The sequence below is a fragment of the Balaenoptera physalus genome (genome assembly GCF_965194825.1).
Source record: "Balaenoptera physalus genome assembly, chromosome: 15".
Lineage (NCBI taxonomy): Eukaryota > Metazoa > Chordata > Mammalia > Artiodactyla > Balaenopteridae > Balaenoptera > Balaenoptera physalus.
In genome coordinates this window covers 78689681-78708936 of record NC_138894.1, presented here as the reverse complement: position 1 = coordinate 78708936, position 19256 = coordinate 78689681, and the positions used below count along the sequence as shown (strand labels likewise).

Here is a 19256-nt window from a genome sequence, read left to right as displayed (position 1 = left end):
CTGCTTCCCGAGGAAACATGCCCATATGGCGTCAGTGGTTAGGCCTGGTACCTTTCAAGAATTCTGGATAGCAGGAGAAACTTTCAAGGAAAATTTTAGAGAAACAAGACTGAGTCAGGTGTGTAAAAAATATATTAATTCTACTGAAGATTTTTCTTAAAGTTCAAGAATAGTAAACATAGCACTGAACAAACATTAAAACTCTCTATAACTTAAAAAAAATGTTTTTATGGAATTCCCTGGCGGTCTAGTGGTTAAGACTCCATGCTTCCATTGCAGGGGGCACGGGTTCGATCCCTGGTCGGGGAACTAAGATCCCGCATGCCGCACGGCACGGCCAAAAAATAAAATAAAGGTGTATTTAAAAGATAAAATAAAATAAATGTTTTTAGGTTTTGCCCAAACGTGCTCATGCCATACAAATTAGTTTGATAGACCCAGAGGAACAAAGGTAAGATAAGAACATGTTATATTGGTTAAGGATATGGAAATTATGGAGGTCCTGTAAATTTTGGGAGGTTCCAGTTAACCACAATAATAAGTAAGAAACCAAAAGTTTCTTTTTCCCTAATGATTATTGTTCTAAGTTAATTAGTAAGTAATAGTTTCTTAGTTATAGAGTCAATATCCCTTGGAGATGAAATGGAAGAATTTAGGATGTGACTATGGAAGTCTAAAGGGACATTTAAAAGCCACCAATTAATTTTGTGCTATGAGGTCATCTGAATTCCTTCAGGTGTTTAACAGCTCCTCAGTAATGCCTGGCAAGTCCAGGGAGACCAATAACTGTCTCCCTTTTCCCCTCCCCTCTTTCTTTCTGGACTCAAAGATATGCTATGAGACCAAAATGGAGGAGATGCTTAATGCTGTTGACGCTGACAAGGCGATTTCAAGAGCCACTTTTTCTTTTGCGGGAATCAAGGTGAAAAAGTAGAAAGGGGAGGAAAGCTATGGTGCAAAATAAAAAGGTCTGAGAACTCTAATAATACGTATAGTAACAGTATTATTATAGCATTACAAGTTATATAACAATTGAAAGTTGTTAAGAGAGTAGATTCCAAGAGTTCTAATCACAAGGAAAAAACATTTTTTTTGATATCTATATGAGATGGCAGATGTTAATTAAACTTACTGTGGTCATCATTTCACAATATATGTAAGTCAAATCATTATGCTGTACACCTTAAACTAATACAGTATTGTATATCAATTATATTTCAATAAAACTGGGGGGAAAGTTATATAATCATGCTGGATAATGATTTATTCTTTCACAAAGAGTAGTGATTGTATTTCCTTTTCTCCCAAATAATTATTTTGGATAAAATAAAATAATTTAATATAAACACACACAGACGAGTAACTAGCAGGATTTCTGACAGAGATAGAAAGAGACAGAGACAGGCAGACACACAGTGCTCAGGGTCAAGAACCAATTCTACCACTAACTCCTGGGGTCCTTGACTGTGTTTTTAGTCTCATTGAGTCCCAGTTTTCTCACCTATGAAATGAAATGTTTGGACAGGTTGATGGCTAACACTCTTTCCTTCTCTAAAATTCTATGATTTAAGAATTTTTTTTTTTTGAGGTTACATTAGCTTCAAGGCTCTTAGTCAATAAAAGCAGAGCATATAATTTCAGAAGGTACTTATGTAATACACAAACTACATAGTTCCCACATTAGGTAATTGTGCCCTCTGTTTTCTCCCTTTGGTGTTCACTTAATTCAGTGAAGGAGCATTATTAAGTAATCCAAGATATTTCCACACATCTTCATATTTCTAGCCAATTACAAGAAGATATCGCACTATAATTCTGATGATTGGGTCTTTTTCTATAACAGAAGGCAGCACTAATATCTGAGAGCACTGCTTACCTTGAGGCCCCAGGTTTGACTCCCAACATGTCCCAACTATCTTTACTATTTCGAATTCTGCGAATGGTGTCTGCTTGTTCTTTGGTGAAACTAGCACTGCTATTTGTGATAGGACGTTTCCCGCCGTTTTCACATAAATCAACTATGGATACATAAAAGGTCTGCAAAAAGAAAACACATCCCAGAGGAGAACTGATTTTGAGAAAATAGGAATTCCTTCTAACCATCAACTTAAAGAATTTTAATATATTCCAATAACTTAAAATTCACAATAAAGCAAATGTACTTTGGAAGATTTTTTTTTTCATACTATACATACTATACATATATATATGTGTGTATATATATATATATATTTAAGCACACAATAAGGATAAGGAATAAAATTACAATGGCTTATAATCCTACTCTCAGATAACCACACTTGAAATTAAAAACTAGTACATGAATATTGTTAGAAAAATTCAAATAGTAGGAAAAAGTGTAAAATGAAAACTGTCTCCCTACCCCTCAAGCTCCTCTCCTTGAGGCAACCATTGTTAATATATTATTTCAGTATCCTTCCAGAATAATTTTCTATCAGTACCCAGTCCATATACACATCCAAACCCTAAGCATTTACATAAAAGAGAGCAGATTAAACACACTGCTTAGCACCTTGCATTTTTTTTCACATAATAATAAATCTTGGAACCTTTCTCTAGCTGCATATAGACACTTCCTTCCTTCTTTTGCTTAGTTTTTTTTTTTACATCTTTATTAGAGTATAATTGCTGTACAATGTTGTGTTAGTCTCTGCTGTATAACAAAGTGAATCAGCTCTATGTATACATATATCCACATATCCCCTCCCTCTTGCGTCTCCTTCCCACTCTCCCTGTCCCGCCCCTCTAGGTGGTCACAAAGCACCGAGCTGATCTCCCTGTGCTATGTGGCTGCTTCCCACTAGCTATCTATTTTACATTTGGTAGTGTATTTATGTCAATGCCACTCTCTCACCTCGTCCCAGCTTACCCTCCCCTCCCCAATTCCTCCTTTTAAATGACTGTTCAGTATTCTACTGTGTGACTATACCATAATTTATTTAACCAACTCCCTATTCTTGGACAGGTCAATTGTTTCTAGGTTTTTTCACAAACAGTGCTTTAGTGAGTATTTTTTTATGTGTATATATCTCTGCACACTTGTGGGAATACTGCTTTTGGATAAATTCCTAAAAGAATAACTACTGAATAAAAGTGTACGTGCATTTTACTTTTCAATTTTGACAACTTTCATACAAAAAGGCTATACCAGTTTATACTCCCATCACTGTGTATGGGAGTGTTTATTTCCCCACACCCTTGTCAACACTGGGCATTATCATACATCTTCACTTTTGCCAAGCTGATGTGTATCTCACAGTTTTTATTTCATTTCTTTAATTGTAAGTGAAATTGACTATCTTTTCATCTGCTTATCTGTCTTTTCTTGTTCTGTAAACTGTTCATATTCTTTTCCTATTTTTATAATGTTTTTCAAAGTGAAAACTATTTTTTGATCCTGCTCATATTTCATGCTCTATGCACTATTATTGTTGTTGAATAACTTCACTCAAAAGACTAATTTAATACACTATGGCTGCTTTTAAATTGACTTATCTCCTCATCCCTCCATTTCTTTTTTAATCTCTTCCTCTTTTTTTTCCAGATATTTCTATAGTGCCTATTATCATCTAAAAATTTTATCCTTCGCTTTGACTCCTCTTTTTTATCTCCCGTATTAGCTAATCAATTTGGCAACCTAAACAAGAAGCCTTGACATGTGAAAAGGGGTGTCAAAGGAAAAGCCGTTAGATACCAAGACAAGAGAAGTGTTAACTTAGTTTTAGTCTATCTTAATACTGCTCTGTGTTAACAGTGTTAAGATAAAACCAAGTTCCTTCCTGACATAAAGTGTCTATTAAATATACAGGAAACAAAGAAAGTATTGATTAAATTGAACCAGCAGGAAAGCACTACTTCTAAGTACTTACAGAATAGTTTATTACACTCTGTTACCCTTTTTTTTTTTTTTTGAGGATGCTGTAGTGGCTAGAATCTGTGGAGTACGGCCTTGGATAGGAGGGAGTTGTGCAGAGTTGGGCCCCAGAAGTCCATGTGAGGATTCCCTACTAGTTTGTAGCTGAGGGCTAGGCTATAAATACATAGGATGAGATCACCTGAGGCTTATCAGATAATAGCTACTAAGGGGTTGAGAACAGAACTGACTAGTGGTGCGAGGGAAAGAGCCATACTGGGGACAGCAGAATTTGGCCTAGCCAGAGGAGAGAGACTGCCTTAACATCTCATTAATACCCCTAGCATCTAGCTGAGACACCACAGAAAGGCTTTGCCTTAGGAGTTAAGATTCATCCTAACAAAACCTAAAACCAAGAACTGACAAGATCTGCAAGGGGGACAGAATTTGCAGGCTGAGTCCTGCCAAATTAGAAGGGCTCGGGAAACACTTTGGGCTTCCTTCAGATTCTTGCTATTAAAGCAAAAAGTCAAGCCTACACAAGTTCAGTGTAATCTGCCAATAACTGAACTGCCTGCTGAAACAAGAACCAACATTCTTCTGAGGAAAATAAACAAATCTAGAGTCTCTATAATGTATTGTCTACAATGTCTGGTGTTAAATCAAAAATCACTACTCATACAAAGAAACAAAAATGTGATCCATAGTCAAGAAAAAAGCAGTCCATAGAAAATGAACCCAAGACGGTTCAGATATTGGACAAAGACTGTAAAGCTGCTATTATAACTATTTCAAAGAGATAAAGAAAAATATGTTCAAAATGAGTAAACAGAGAATCTCAGCAAAGAACTGGAACTACACAAAAGAACCAAATGCAAATTCTACAACTGAAAAGTAGTGAATTGAAAACTTCACTTGGTAGATTTAACAGCAGATTGAAATCAGATCAATAGAGACTATGCAATCTGAAAAACAGAGGAAAATGGAAGAAAAATGAACAGTCTCAAGGACTATGGGAAAAAATAAAATCGTCTAATATATACGTAATTGGAGTCCCAGAAGGAAAAGAGAGTGAGAATAGGGCCAAAAAAAAATTGGAAGAAATTGAAAGGTCTGGCCGCCGGTGCACAGCTGTGTCCCTGCACCCCTGCCCCTTGAGTTCCCCACAGCCGCCTAGCGTGCTCCGGCCCAGGAGAGTGGGGGCCGTGGGGATAGGCTTCTGAGCCCTCACCGGGCTGCCCTCGGACGGACGGCGGGGGACCTCCCCGGGAAGCGAGCGGAGCAGGCTGTGCAGAGCACGAGGCCAAAGGAACGTGTCTCCTGGAAAGGGCTTGTGGGCCGCCGTGCCAATCCCTGTGAGACGGGATGGAGCGGTGACATTGTGCTGTCACTACTGCTTGGTGCTGCGGGCGGTCTCCTGAGGATGCTTTGTGCCTAAGGCCCCCCATCGTTCTCATTGTGCTGAAGAGGAAACATTTATTCAAGAATATTTACCTAACTTAGAAAAAAATTTAACTTGGCACTATGGGGATACAAGGATTACTGCAATTTATCAAAGAAGCTTCTGAACCTGTCCACATGAGGAAGTATAAAGGGCAGGTAGTAGCTGTGGATACATACTGCTGGCTTCACAAAGGAGCTGTTGCTTGTGCTGAAAAACTAGCCAAAGGTGAACCTACCGATAAGTATGTAGGATTTTGTATGAAATTTGTAAATATGTTACTATCTCATGGGATCAAGCCTATCCTGGTATTTGATGGATGTACTTTACCTTCTAAAAAGGAAGTGGAGAAGTCTAGAAGAGAAAGAAAACAAGCCAATCTTCTTAAGGGAAAGCAGCTTCTTCGTGAGGGGAAGGTTTCACAAGCCAGAGAATGTTTCACCCGTTCTATCAATATCACACACGCTATGGCCCACAACGTAATTAAGGCTGCTCGGTCTCAGGGAGTAGATTGTCTTGTGGCTCCATATGAAGCAGATGCACAGTTGGCCTATCTTAACAAGGCTGGTATTGTACAAGCTGTAATTACGGAAGACTCTGACCTCCTCGCTTTTGGCTGTAAAAAGGTTATTTTAAAAATGGACCAGTTTGGAAATGGACTAGAAGTTGATCAGGCTCGGCTAGGAATGTGCAAACAGCTTGGGGATGTGTTCACAGAAGAGAAGTTCCGTTATATGTGCATTCTTTCAGGCTGTGACTATCTCTCATCGCTGCGTGGGATTGGATTAGCCAAGGCCTGCAAAGTACTAAGACTAGCCAACAATCCAGATATTTTAAAGGTTATCAAGGGGCTTCCCTGGTGGCGCAGTGGTTGAGAATCCGCCTGCCAATGCAGGGGACACGGGTTCGAGCCCTGGTCTGGGAAGATCCCACATGCCGTGGAGCAACTAGGCCCGTGAGCCACAACTACTGAGCCTGCGCATCTGGAGCCTGTGCTCCGCAACAAGAGAGGCCGCGATAGTGAGAGGCCCGCGCACTGCGATGAAGAGTGGCCCCCACTTGCCACAACTAGAGAAAGCCCTCACACAGCAGTGAAGACCCAACACAGTCAAAAATAAATATAAATAAATTAATTAATTTAAAAAAAATGTACTTTAAAGGTTATCAAGAAAATTGGACATTATCTCAAGATGAATATAACAGTAACAGAAGATTACATCAAAGGATTTATTCGGGCCAATAATACCTTCCTCTATCAGCTAGTTTTTGATCCTATCAAAAGGAAACTCATCCCCTTGAATGCCTATGAAGATGACATTGATCCTGAAACACTAAGCTATGCTGGGCGATATGTTGATGATTCTATAGCTCTTCAAATAGCACTTGGAAATAAAGATATAAATACTTTCGAACAGATTGATGACTACAATGCAGACACTGCCGTGCCTGCGCAATCAAGAAGTCATAGTTGGACTGACAAAACATGTCAAAAGTCATCTAATATTAATAGCATTTGGCATAAGAACTATTGCCCTAGACTTGAGCTGGACATTGTTTCAGATGTTACAAAGGTGAAGGAAAATCCAAGTACTGTGGGCATTGAACTAGTGATTAGTACTAAAGGGTTAAATCTTCCAAGGAAGTCATCCATTGCAAAAAGACCAAGAAGTGAAGAGCTATCAGAAGATGATCTATTGGGTCAGTATTCTACTTCCTTTACAAAGAAGATCAAGAAAAATAGTTGTGAAGGTAATAAATTATTGAACTCTTCTGAATGGTTTATGCCTGACCTGGTAGATGGAACTACTATTAAAAAAAGCTTAAGCACACCACCTAGGACAAGAAACAAATTTGCAACATTTTTACAGAGAAAAAATGAAGAAAGTGGTGCAGTCGTGGTTCCAGGAACCAGAAGCAGGTTTTTTTCCAATTCTCTGGATTCTGCTGACTGTATATCAAAGAAAGCAAGCAGCCAGTCTCTAGATGAAACTGCTGTCACAGATAAAGAAACCAATGTAAATGAATCAGATTGTCTAGATGGCAAGAAGTTGTTAGGTATCAGTGTAGCACATAATTCAAGTGAGCATATTCCAGATGATGTGACTGTGATTGCTGAAGAGTCTCAGTCTTTTAAGACCAGCAGATTCACGAGGACCATCTCACCACCCACCTTGGGTACACTAAGAAGTTGTTTCAGTTGGTCTGGAAGTCTTGGAGATTTTTCAAGAACACCAAGCCCCTCTCCAAGCACAGCACTGCAGCAGTTCCTTAGAAAGAGTGATTCTCCCATCTCTCTGCCTGAGAATAATGAGCCGTCTGATGTATCTCAGTTAAAGAGTGATGAGTCAAGTGATGAATCTCATCCCTTACATGAAGTGGATTGGTCTCCACAGTCTCAGGAAAGCATGGACTTATCACCACACAATTTAAATGCATCAAAACTTTCTCAGCCTTCTAGTGAGGATTTAGATTCAGAGGTTCCTGGGCTGTATAAATCTAGTTCTGTGGACAATCTTTCTACAACCAAGATCAAACCTTCAGTACCTGCCAGAGTCAGTGGGCTGAGCAAGAAGCCATCAAGCATCCGTAAGAGAAATCATCATAATGCCGAGAACAAGCCAGGATTGCAGATAAAAATCAATGAACTCTGGAAAAATTTTGTGTTTAAAAAAGATTCTGAGAAGCTTCCTTCTTGTAAGAAGCCAGATCCCCTGTCTCCAGTCAAAGATAACATCCAACTAACTCCAGAAGAAGAGGATATATTTAACAATTCTGACTGTATGCGTGTTCAGAGAGCAATATTCCAATAAACACAGGCAGCTGGGAGGCTATTGCCTGCAAGAAAATCTCTATCAATTTCATGTCCTGTTTGAGAATGAAGCAGTTATCAGTATGAAAGATTTGTTCTTAGATCTATGCTATTTATTTTTAAATAGAGTACATTTTGTATATTAACTATGTAACTGTTTTTGTTCAGCTTTTTATATTTTCATAAGAAGCTAACTAGAGAAATTTGGTTTTGACACGTTTTCGAAGTTTTAATGTTAATTGAGCAAGTCCCTTGGAACTTACAAAAATCTACTCTAAAGATTTCTGTAATGTTGTCAAGTACAAGGATGGTAAATGGAAAACCACAATTCTGTGGTCATTTTATACTAGAGGAAATTACTGTGTTTCTTCGAGCTATGGTTTTTTCACCTGCCTTTCCTGTCTGTCTTTCAGGGTTGAATTGGAAATACAGTTGCTGGGATGGGAGGGGTAGTTGGAAGGGTTAAAGATCATTGCATAAATGGGGCAGTGCTCTGTTTTCCCTGAAGAGTTTGGCTGGGTTACAGATTGACAGTAAAAGAAAATTGGTTTCAGCATCATATGAAAGGAACTACTTCTTATATCATTAATATTCTTAAACTTCAAAATAGCCTGTTTCTCCTATATGTCTTTTTTGAAGTGTGGGCTAAAAATTCCTTAATGTATATTTAAAACTAGTGTCCTAGGTGCAATGTAAAATACTAAATCTGCAGGGTCTATGATGTGTACATACTCTGCAAAGGAATAGATTCTTGGAAAGAAAACCAGCTATGCAAGTGAAGATCTGAAGTAAGGAAGTGAAGTAAGTGACAATCTGACAGGAAGTAAAGGAATTGTAAAAGTGGCTGAGATATAGAGGATAAAGGAAAGGGATCCAGAGCATTTTAATTTTTAAATGAGACTTAGTTGAGGAGGTCAGAGTGGAACAAAAAAACATAACATTGTAAGAAACAGCATAAAAATGTTAAAAGGAGACAAAAATTTAAAAAAAAATCTGGAAAAGACCAAATACAAAGAACAAAAGCAAATTTGAACTTTCTGTGAATGTTTCCTGTTATAGAACAAATTAAGAAAGGGAAGATGGCAGCAGTGCTGTAATTTGTCAATCTCCGAACCGCCGCATAGCAGCAACTGGATAGCAAAGTCAAAATACTAATGAACAACATTACAACAAATTTAGATGGCATCATATACTTAAATCCTGAAATATAAGTGGGTGAAGACAAGCTACCAAAAGCCACAAGACTACAAAGTGATACTGGCATCTATTTGGGAGAAGTAGAGGATGGCAATAGGGCATCTAATGGACCTGAGAACAGAACTTATATAGAATGATTATTGAAACACATAGCAGGCCAAGTTGCAAACAGCCATTTGAAACTGGGAGAGGCTTTGAGCATTCCAGTGGTGAGTGAGTGCAGGAGACCTGCAGTAATGTCTGAAGGAATGAAGCAACGTAGTCCATATGAACTTTTGAAATGATTTGCCATATTTGTCAAGGCTCCACAGAAGAGACACTGCTGGCTGTAAAACCAAAACTGAGCAGGAGAGTGACAACAGACACAAAGGAAGATAAGGTTAAATACAGTGAAGGGAGGAATTGTTGACCAAGAAATCTCAGCAGAATACTGTTTTTGATTTTGAACACTGAAAACAAAAATAAAAACAAAAAAACCAACAACAACAAAACAGCTGAGGTTTGAGAAGCTCCCATGACCCATGCCTCCTCAAAGTTAAAGAAAATTATTTTTACTTAAAAAGAAACCACAGAAAAGTTTTTAGATCAATCCCTTACAAAATCGATTTAAAAGAGTCAAGAGCAGAATAACATTTTTTACAAATAATGAAAATCTACCAGAAAGGTCCCCAGAGCAGATCAAAACCAGTCTATTTCAAAATGTGCTAGATGTTATTAAGAAAATAGTGTAGGATACGAAGGAAATTTAGAATTGGAAAAACTCAGAAGAAAAAAAAAAGATAAGCTCAGGAAAAGATTAGAAAAAAATTTTGGAAATTAAGCCTAAACTAGAAGGAACACAAGCAAATAAACATACAGACAGATGATGCCTTAAAAGAAATAGGTAAAAATCAAAAAAAAAAAGGAAAAAAAACTTTAAAAGATTAGGAAGTGACAGATGTTGAAGATGAGGCAGAAGGTCCAATATACAGATAATAGGAGTCTCTGAAGAAAAAAACTCCTATTTTCAGAAAACTTTGTTAATTTTTAAAAGATTTGAAACAATATTTTTTAAATGCACTATTATACCCAAGATTATTGATCCAAAACTGCCAACACCAAGTCATAAATGACAACAAGTTACTTTAAAGAAAGGAAAAATCCTCTGGGTAGGCAAGAACAGCAAGTGACATGAAAGAAAAAAAATGATCATCAGACTTTTCCACAATTATTCTTTATACCTGAAGAAAATGGAGTAACGTGTTAAAGATACTCAAGGGAAAATGTAAGCAAAGGCTTTTATGTTCAACAAAATCGACTTTCAATTATAAAGGGCACAAACTTATCCATCAAACAAGAATTTGGAAAATACTGCTCGCTAAGCTCTTCCTGAGGAATCAGAAAATAACTAAAATAAGAGAAACAGCACCATAAAGGTTGGTGGTGACCATCAAACATAGTGACTTGTACAATTAAAAATTTGAGAGCTAGGGCTTCCCTGGTGGCGCAGTGGTTGAGAATCTGCCTGTCAATGCAGTGGTCACGGGTTTGAGCCCTGGTCTGGGAGGATCCCACATGCCACGGAGCAACTAGGCCCGTGAGCCACACCTACTGAGCCTGCGCGTCTGGAGCCTGTGCTCCGCAACAACAGAGGCCGCAATAATGAGAGGCTCGCGCACCGCAATGAAGAGTGGCCCCCGCTTGCCACAACTAGAGAAAGCCCTCGCACAGAAACGAAGACCCAACACAACCATAAATCAATCAATAAATTTTTTTAAAAAATGTATATATAGTTATACAATTAAAAAAAAAAGTTAAAAGAAATGAAGACCCAACACGGCCATAAATAAATAAATAAATAAAGGTTTAAAAAAAAAATGCAGAATCTTAGGCCCAGTCCCAAACCAACTGATTCAGATTCTGCTTTAAAAAAAAAAAAAAATTTGAGAGCTAAAAGGGAGAGTATGATATGCAATGGCTGTATGCCCAGATGACACAGGTAGTACAACTACAGAGGAGAGACCATATGCAAAACATTTGGTTTAGCTCATAGCAGTAGTCTGATATTGTTATTTTAGGACCATTGTGTATATAATGTGGGATAGAATAAATGAATATTTATGGGATATTTTAATTCATCCCCAATTTTCTTGAGAACCAGGATTCTTAATGTCTAGAGAAAGGAGATACAGATAAAATACAGAACAGGTTAATTTTTTTTAAATGTAGTTATAAACTTGGGTTGGGAGTACTGATAGAGACTTATGAATGTATATACACACATACTATATATATACATGTATATACACACTGTAGAGACCCAGAGAAAAAAATTAACCAATCCAGTACCAATGAGCATCCCTATCACTCAGCTTGTAGTCTTAAAATACCATTTTTCACTGAAAGAAATGAGAGCTTCTTGGAAAAATAATCTGGAAAGGAAGTGTAAAAGACAAGCCTGGGATATCTTGTTGAAACAGAAGCCTTTACTGACTACTAATGTAATTTCAAAATGATTAAGGAGACACTTGAAGAGGCCCCCACTGTCCAAACATGGGAGAATTTGATCTTGAAAAGATAATAATTGTTTACTGGAACCCATCATAAACATATTTTTAAAAAATTGGTCACCTTCAGAGGATGATGGAATATCAATTCATTATCTTGAATATGGGAAAATAAAAGGAGAAATATCAGGCATTTTCCGTGTCTGTATTGTACCAATGGGTAATAAAACAAGATAAATCTCTTTTTACTGTTCTAATAATGAAAAAGAGATAATATCACCGTTTTGCAACCCCCAGTGGATTAATGGATTTAGGCTTTGAGCATCAGCTGCTATTAACATCATAACCAGACAGTTTGTGTCTCATAATGAAAGAACTCAGCATCCTCTGTAGTCTTGCCAAGGGATTGGAGATGAGTCTGATCATTCCTCTGGATCCAGCTGCCAAATTGCAGGAAATACAGAGGACAGAGGAACATGTGGGACTGCAACATGAGTGTGCAATTAGCAAAATCCAGTCTGCAAGAAACTGCAGGTTAAATGCCCTTGGATTCTCAACAGATAAATTGTAAGGAAGGGGATGGAGAGGAAATTTCCATATTAAAAAAAGGACAGAACTAAACTAGGTTATTTAGGGATGCACATTCTGGTGATTAAACAATAGAGAAATATAAAGAAGTGATAACTATAAAATTTAGGGTGGTGGTTACAGGGGGTGGGGTGGTTGGACATTGATATTAAAACAAAGCACATGGGGCTTCCCTGGTGGCGTAGTGGTTGAGAATCTGCCTGCCAATGCAGGGGACACGGGTTCGAGCCCTGGTCTGGGAAGATCCCACATGCCGCAGAACAGCTGGGCCCGTGAGCCACAATTACTGAGCCTGCGCGTCTGGAGCCTGTGCTCCGCAACAAGAGAGGCCGCGATAGTGAGAGGCCCGCGCACCGCGATGAGGAGTGGCCCCCGCTTGCCACAACTAGAGAAAGCCCTCGCACAGAAACGAAGACCCAACACAGCCATAAATAAATAAATAAATAAATAAATAAATAAATAAATAAATAAATAAAAAAACAAAGCACATGGAACAGATTCTGGGAATTGCTGGCAAAGTTTTATTTCCTGGGTGGTGTATTTTATGACAGAGTTTGCTTATAATGTAACTTACTAGGCTATCCACATCATAAAGTAAAATGTTGGCCTTATAATTTATTAAGCCATTTAAAAAAAAAATTGAAAGAAATAATGGTTTAAAAAAAAAATTCCCAAATTTGATGAAAAACACCTGCTTACCAATCCAAGAAAATCAACAAACCCCAAGTAAGATAAATATAAAGAGAACCACACCTAGGCACATAGCACAACTGCTGAAAATCAAAGATAAACTCTTGAAAGTAGCTGGAGGAAAAAAAGGACACATTATATATAAAGGAATAAGAGTAAGAACAGGTGCTAACATCTCATGGGACACAATAGAGGCCAGAAGAGAATGAACCAGTATCTTCAAAGTGCTGAAAGAAATTTAATCTCTAACAGTTATTTATACCTCTTGCACAAATCACTACTACTCTTAGATGTCCTCATATCTGAAATGAGAACGATACCTGCCACACGTTGTTAAGAGTCTCATATGAGATGAAGCATGTAAACTTCTCCAGAAGTTTAATTGGTTAATTTAATTTAAATGGTTAAGTATCATGATTGCATACATATAGGTACAAACTATGTACCTATATAGTCTATGTATTCAAAAGAATAGAAAAGTGGCAAACCAATATCAACCTTATTTGGTCTTGAAATAGATGCTACTGATGCCCAATTCAGCCTGTCAGCCAAGGATAAAACCTGTCTTCTAGTAGGAGGGGTGACATCTTGTTAGAAGGAAATTCAGTACAAAAGATTAAATAAAATCCCACTCGATAATTAAGAACAACTCGTTATAGTATAGCTACATTATCTGAAATGCTAAAAATTCCCAAAATATCAGATATATTCATAAGAAAAAATGCATTATTCATGCCACCACTTACTTTCAAATGTATCTATAATTAAGAGTTGACTGGACTTCCCTGGTGGCGTAGTGGTTAAGAATCTGCCTGCCAGCCTTTCTCACCTTCTGAGATGGCCCACACTCTGTCTGTGAAGTGTTTCTCCCAAGGCCGCTCTCACCTTCTGAGATGGCCCACGCTCTGTCTGTGGAGAGTGTTTCTCTCTAAATAAATCTACTTTAGGACTTCCCTGGTGGTGCGGTGGTTAAGAATATGCCTGCCAATGCAGGGGACATGGGTTCGATCCCTGGTCTGGGAATATCCCACATGTTGCGGAGCAACTAAGCCTGTGCGCCACAACTACTGAGCCTGCACTCTAGAGCCTGCGAGCCACAACTACTGAAGCCCGCACGCCCTAGTGCCCGCGAGCTGCAACTACTGAGTCCACGTGCAGCAACTACTGAAGCCCATGCGCTCTAGTGCCCGCGTGCCACAACTACTGAACCCGCGTGCTGCAACTACTGAAGCCTGCACACCTAGAGCCCATGCTCTGCAACAAGAGAAGCCACCACAATGAGAAGCCCACTCACTGCAACGAACAGTAGCCGCCACTCGCCACAACTAGAGAAAGCCTGCGCACAGTGATGAAGACCCAACGCAGCCCAAAAATAAATAAATTAATTAATTAAATCCACTTCTTACCTAAAAAAAAAAGAATCTGCCTGCCAATGTAGGGGACATGGGTTCGAGCCCTGATCCGGGAAGATCCCACATGCTATGGAGCAACTAAGCCCCTGTGCCACTACTGAGCCTGTGCTCTAGAGCCCGTGCGCCACAACTACGGAAACCCACATGCCTAGAGACCGTGCTCCGCAACAAGAGAAGCTACCGCAATAAGAAGCCCAAGCACCTCAAGGAGTAGTCCCTGCTCACCACAACTAGAGAAAGCCCACACGTAGCAACAAAGACCCAACGCAGCCAAAAATTAATTAATTAATTATTTTTAAAAAAGAAAAAAATTAAAAAAAAAAAAGAGTTGACTATAATTTGTTGTTTAGGTAGTCTCCCCCCTTAAAATTATTCTAGATTAGTAAATTCTAAAAAATGACCATCTATTCAGGTTACCATGTTAGTCCATCCTTCTATTGCCTACGTGATCGGTGAGACCGAACTTTTACGTATGATTGGCTGGATTCTGCAATGGGTCTCCTGGTCTCTAACTGTACCCCCATGGGCTACGATATAGGACTATATTAGCTATGGCAAGGCAATTTTGCCAAAGTAATGCCTTCATTTGATTATGCATACAAATGTAACCAAAGGTGGTTTTAAAGAAAATCTTTGTCCCATTTAAGTAAGTATATAATAAGTGTTGTTAAACTTGATGATCATCAGGATCACCTAGAGAGATTTTTCAAAATACAGATTCCTCAGCTGCATCAAAACATTAAGCTTCCGGTAGGTCTGGAGCCCAGCAATTTGTATTTTGAAGAATTTCCTCAGGTAATTCTGATGAGCAGCCAGATCTGGTCTAAAACAGACAGCAGACAAATATCACACATACACACACACTCATTCTCTCCCTCTCTCTCCCATTCTTCCTTTCTTACTAGCTTCTGAAAAGAAAGAGCTTATTCTAATGAGAAATCCCTATTACTCTTTTGCTTCTCATAATTTATACTAAAATTTGGTATGGTCAGCCTTGACACAAACTCTAAAACAATAAAATGCTAGGTTACCTGGAACATCTCACTGATTCCTTCTCCAGTTTGAGCCGAAGTTTCGAAGTACAGGAACCCTTTGCTTTCAGCCCAAAGACGTCCTTCACTTTCATCAACACAGCGGTGCTTAGCACAGTCGATCTGAAATTAAAAGTTGGGGGCAGGGGGAGAGAAGATTCCAAACTTGTCCCACTACAATAGGCCCAGTAGGTCTCTGTCAATCCTTTGCTGAGGCAAAAACTCTTAAGTGAACCCCAGCACTAGCATATAAAATTATCAGGAACAAAAAAGATTAAAAAATTACTTACACTGAATGTGGACTGATTTTCTGTGGCAAAACCACAAGTGCCTGATACCAGCATTCTCCCTTGAGAACACTGCTGCTGCTCACCTCTGTGAAAGCTGGCTTCATCACACCTGCCACACCTGAGGGCCATGGTCTGCCCTTCACACCTTTCCACAGTCCACATTTCACCTAGTTGCTTCCCCTCCTCCAATCAGGTCAGAGTGTTATTATTAGGCTCCACCTCTCCTGCTCAGTCACCAATATCCTCCCCAAGTATGGCACCAGTGAAAAAAAAAATGGATAAAAATCCTGATATGCCAGGTTTTATTTTTTAATTGTTTTTGTTTTAGGGACCTTTGTTTTGAAAAGCTGTTGATTCCCGTATTTCAGATTGCAGAATTTTTGTCTTTTTATTTATTCCCCAAAACTCAGCCACACTCTTCCCATAATGAACCTAGAAAGTTGAGCATACCATTTCCAAAGCAGTTACCTTGTTGGCACACACTGCAAATACAATATTTTCCATGTTTCCGTGAGGTCCAAGATCTTGCTTCATTTCTGCCAGCCATGCATCAAGGGCATCAAAGGAATCTTTCTGCCCAACATCATAGACCAGTATCACACCCTGTGTGTCCTTGTAAAACTCATTACGAACCTTTACATAAAAGAACAGGTGCACAAAACGTACGTATTATGATTTTATAAAAGTATATCTTGCAGTCATTGACTTAGCAAAGTGTGTTCTTTTGTGTATTCATAGTGTTTTCTAATTATACTACTGGCCTTTGGAGGGCTTTTTATAAAGTCAAAGTAACATAATAATAATAAAAAAAGTCACTTAGTATAGAAGGACTTGTGATGGAACTAATAGCCTCCTGCCCCACCCCTCCTCACCTCCAGTTCCACGGCCCAGAGGCGATCAATCTTTAATTGTTGTTAGTAAGTCTTTAAAAGAACACAAATTATATAGCATTCTTCTTAGGGAGAACTAGGAAGGTGAGTGAATAATTAAAAAGAACTTAAGGCAAAAAAATGACACAAGTATCAGCAGTAGGTACAGCCATTTATATATCACATCCCAAAGCTGGCTTCCCCCAGAATGCTAGGCAGAACCTCCCTATGACTCTTGGGTCTCTATACCAACTCTAGAACTCCAAACTCTGAGTGTCTGTGTGATGCAGTGGAAAAGAGCATAGGCTCTGGAGTCAGATCTGAGTTCACACTTACTTACTAGTTGTGTGATCTTGGGCAAGTCACATAACCTCTCTGCATCTCAGTTTCCTCATCTGTAAAATGGGGATAACACTACTTACTTCACAGGGTTATTATGAGGATTAAATGAGATAATGAAGGCAGAGCACCTAAATAGTGCCTGGAAAACAATGTGTATCAGCACCTTCTCCCTTCATTCTGACTGTCCTCCTTTGATGTTCTTATTAAAAATGGCAACTGAGGACTTCCCTGGTGGTGCAGTGGTTAAGAATCCGCCTGCCAATGCAGGGGACATGGGTTCGAGCCCTGGTCCGGGAAGATCCCACATGCCGCGGAGCAACTAAGCCCGTGTGCCACAACTACTGAGCCTGTGTTTCTAGAGCCCGCATGCCACAACTGAAGTGCGCATGCCTAGAGCCTGTACTCCGCAACAAGAGAAGTCACCGCAGTGAGAAGCCCGCGCACAGCAACAAAGAGTAGCCCCCGCTCACCGCAACTAGAGAAAGCCCACGTGCAGCAACGAAGACCCAACGCAGCCAAAAATAAATAAATAAATAAACAAACAAACAAATAAATGTTCCTTTAAAAAAAAAAAATGGCAACTGACCTCTGGGGCATATCTTCAATTCTGGGAAGAGGCAGCATGGAGTACAGGGCGCAATAAAGTGGTAGAGGCGCTAACGGGACAGGTTAGGCGGATAAGGAACAACACTGACAGATTGGGGGTTTCAGGCCAAAATTCCAGTAAGAATCTTGACAGAGGCCATGTATTATACGTTCTTTTCAGAAAATTCCAGTAAGTACTCAGACTCACGCTGGATATGTAGTAAGAATGAAGACATCTCTCACACATCTGGCATGAAGTGTCTATAGGTTTCTGAGCATAAAGAGGCACCCGGACCAAGAATGTAAGTGCCTCTTAATTTATATGAACATAGAAAGCTATCCCCTAAAATCAAAACCAACAAAATTGGAACGAATTTAATGTGATGAAGACCAGGAAGGTGTCTTCTACCCTCAGTACTCATGGCCCTTAGCCCTCCTGCAGGAGTTACAATAGAGTTTTCCCTTCTGTCTAGAAACTCCTGCTGCCTGGGCTCCCACACACCACATTCTCCAGGTTCTTAACTGATCTCTCTTCCACTGACTCTCTTCTCTCCATCGCTCCCACTCCAGTCAGCCGCCACAATTCCAAACCCTGTCCTGGGCCCTCGTCCTTTCTTTGTTATCCTTCCTCCCAACTCAGCAAAATCAACCACTTGCGCGGTTTCAACTGTGAGAACCTCCAAGCTGAGTTCTTTCATCGGCGCTTCTAGACCCACATTTCCAATGAGTGTTAGACTTCCAGCTGAATGTCCTGTTGGAAACTCAGATTCAATCTGCACAACAGGAAACCCTCCAATTCATTCCTTCCTAAACTTTTCCTTCTCTTGAACTTCTAGTGATGAGGCAGCACAGCCCTCGCTGAGCCACTCAGGTTGAAAGCCTGGTGTTAGCCTCTGCTGCTCTTCTGTCCCTTTGCCCAGCAGATTCAAACAGTTCTATAGAAGCCACCTCTGCCATGTTTCTTGCACTGTCACTTCCTTTCCATTTTCATTGCCAACATTATCTCTTGACTGCATGACTGCAAGAGTCTTCTAAGCAATCTCCCTAGCAACGTTATATATTGTGCATATGTATCTTTTTAAAGCCCTGGCTCAAAAATTCTTTAGTGTTTCCCTACTGCCCACCTTCCAAAGTTCAAACTCTTTTAACTGATATTAACAGTGTCTGATCAGTCCTCCACCAACTTCCCAGCTTTATCCCCCTCCTGTTCCCTGTACTTCAAACTGGATAATCTCTCATTCCCCAAACCTGTCCTATGCCTTCTTAACTCCACCTGGAAATGGATACCTCTTCATCTTTCATTTTCTAAGATCTAGCTATAATGCTGTATCTTTCATGTAGCTTCTTCTTCTCCCTTTCTCACCACCTAATCCCCTCCACCTGCAAAACAGAATGCAATCTCTATGTCCCCTGGAATACCACAGCATTCTGTACTTCTAATAGCACTCATGTCACTTCCTGTCTAGTTTCATAGTTAGTAGCATATCCAGCTGTCTTCCCCACTAGACTGTAAGCGACATGTAGGAACATATCATCTTTGTGTCACCCCCTGGGCCTAGCAGGTATAAGTATTTGTATAATCAAATGGCTGAATGTGCTATAGTAGAGAACAAAAGTAGAGGCCAAAAGGGAAAAGAAAGAA

At 39.4% G+C, this 19256-nt stretch overlaps 2 protein-coding genes across 7 annotated transcripts in view; one reads left to right on the top strand and one right to left on the bottom strand.

The window, feature by feature from the left end:
- The window catches only part of DNAJC27 (DnaJ heat shock protein family (Hsp40) member C27), a 64719-nt gene that overhangs the window by 9219 nt on the left and 36244 nt on the right, over positions 1-19256 (bottom strand). For 4 of the 6 annotated variants that reach the window (XR_014254223.1, XR_014254224.1, XM_082427502.1 and 1 more), the window contains 3 exons: positions 16287-16451; positions 15529-15651; positions 1877-2037 (listed from right to left, as the gene is read on the bottom strand). Coding sequence is in view for 4 of the 6 variants with exons in the window: in XM_082427502.1 (XP_082283628.1) it covers positions 1877-2037; positions 15529-15651; positions 16287-16451 (449 nt within the window). In the remaining 2 variants the exon portion in view is untranslated. The remainder of the gene's footprint in view (positions 1-1876; positions 2038-15528; positions 15652-16286; positions 16452-19256) is intronic. The other 2 variants (XM_082427503.1, XM_082427504.1) reach the window with 1 other exon arrangement.
- Positions 3937-11047, top strand: LOC309644071 (exonuclease 1-like). Its single transcript, XM_082427468.1, has 2 exons — positions 3937-6154; positions 6476-11047. Exons 1-2 carry the CDS (start codon positions 5399-5401, stop codon positions 8123-8125), a joined length of 2406 nt encoding a protein of 801 aa, XP_082283594.1. The 5' UTR covers positions 3937-5398; the 3' UTR covers positions 8126-11047.

Coding starts and splice junctions, on each gene's coding strand:
- LOC309644071 (XM_082427468.1), top strand. CDS start 5,399: ATGGGGATACAAGGATTACTGCAATTTATCAAAGAAGCTTCTGAACCT. Junction 6,155..6,475: donor ACAATCCAGATATTTTAAAG/GTTATCAAGGGG, acceptor TGTACTTTAAAG/GTTATCAAGAAAATTGGACA.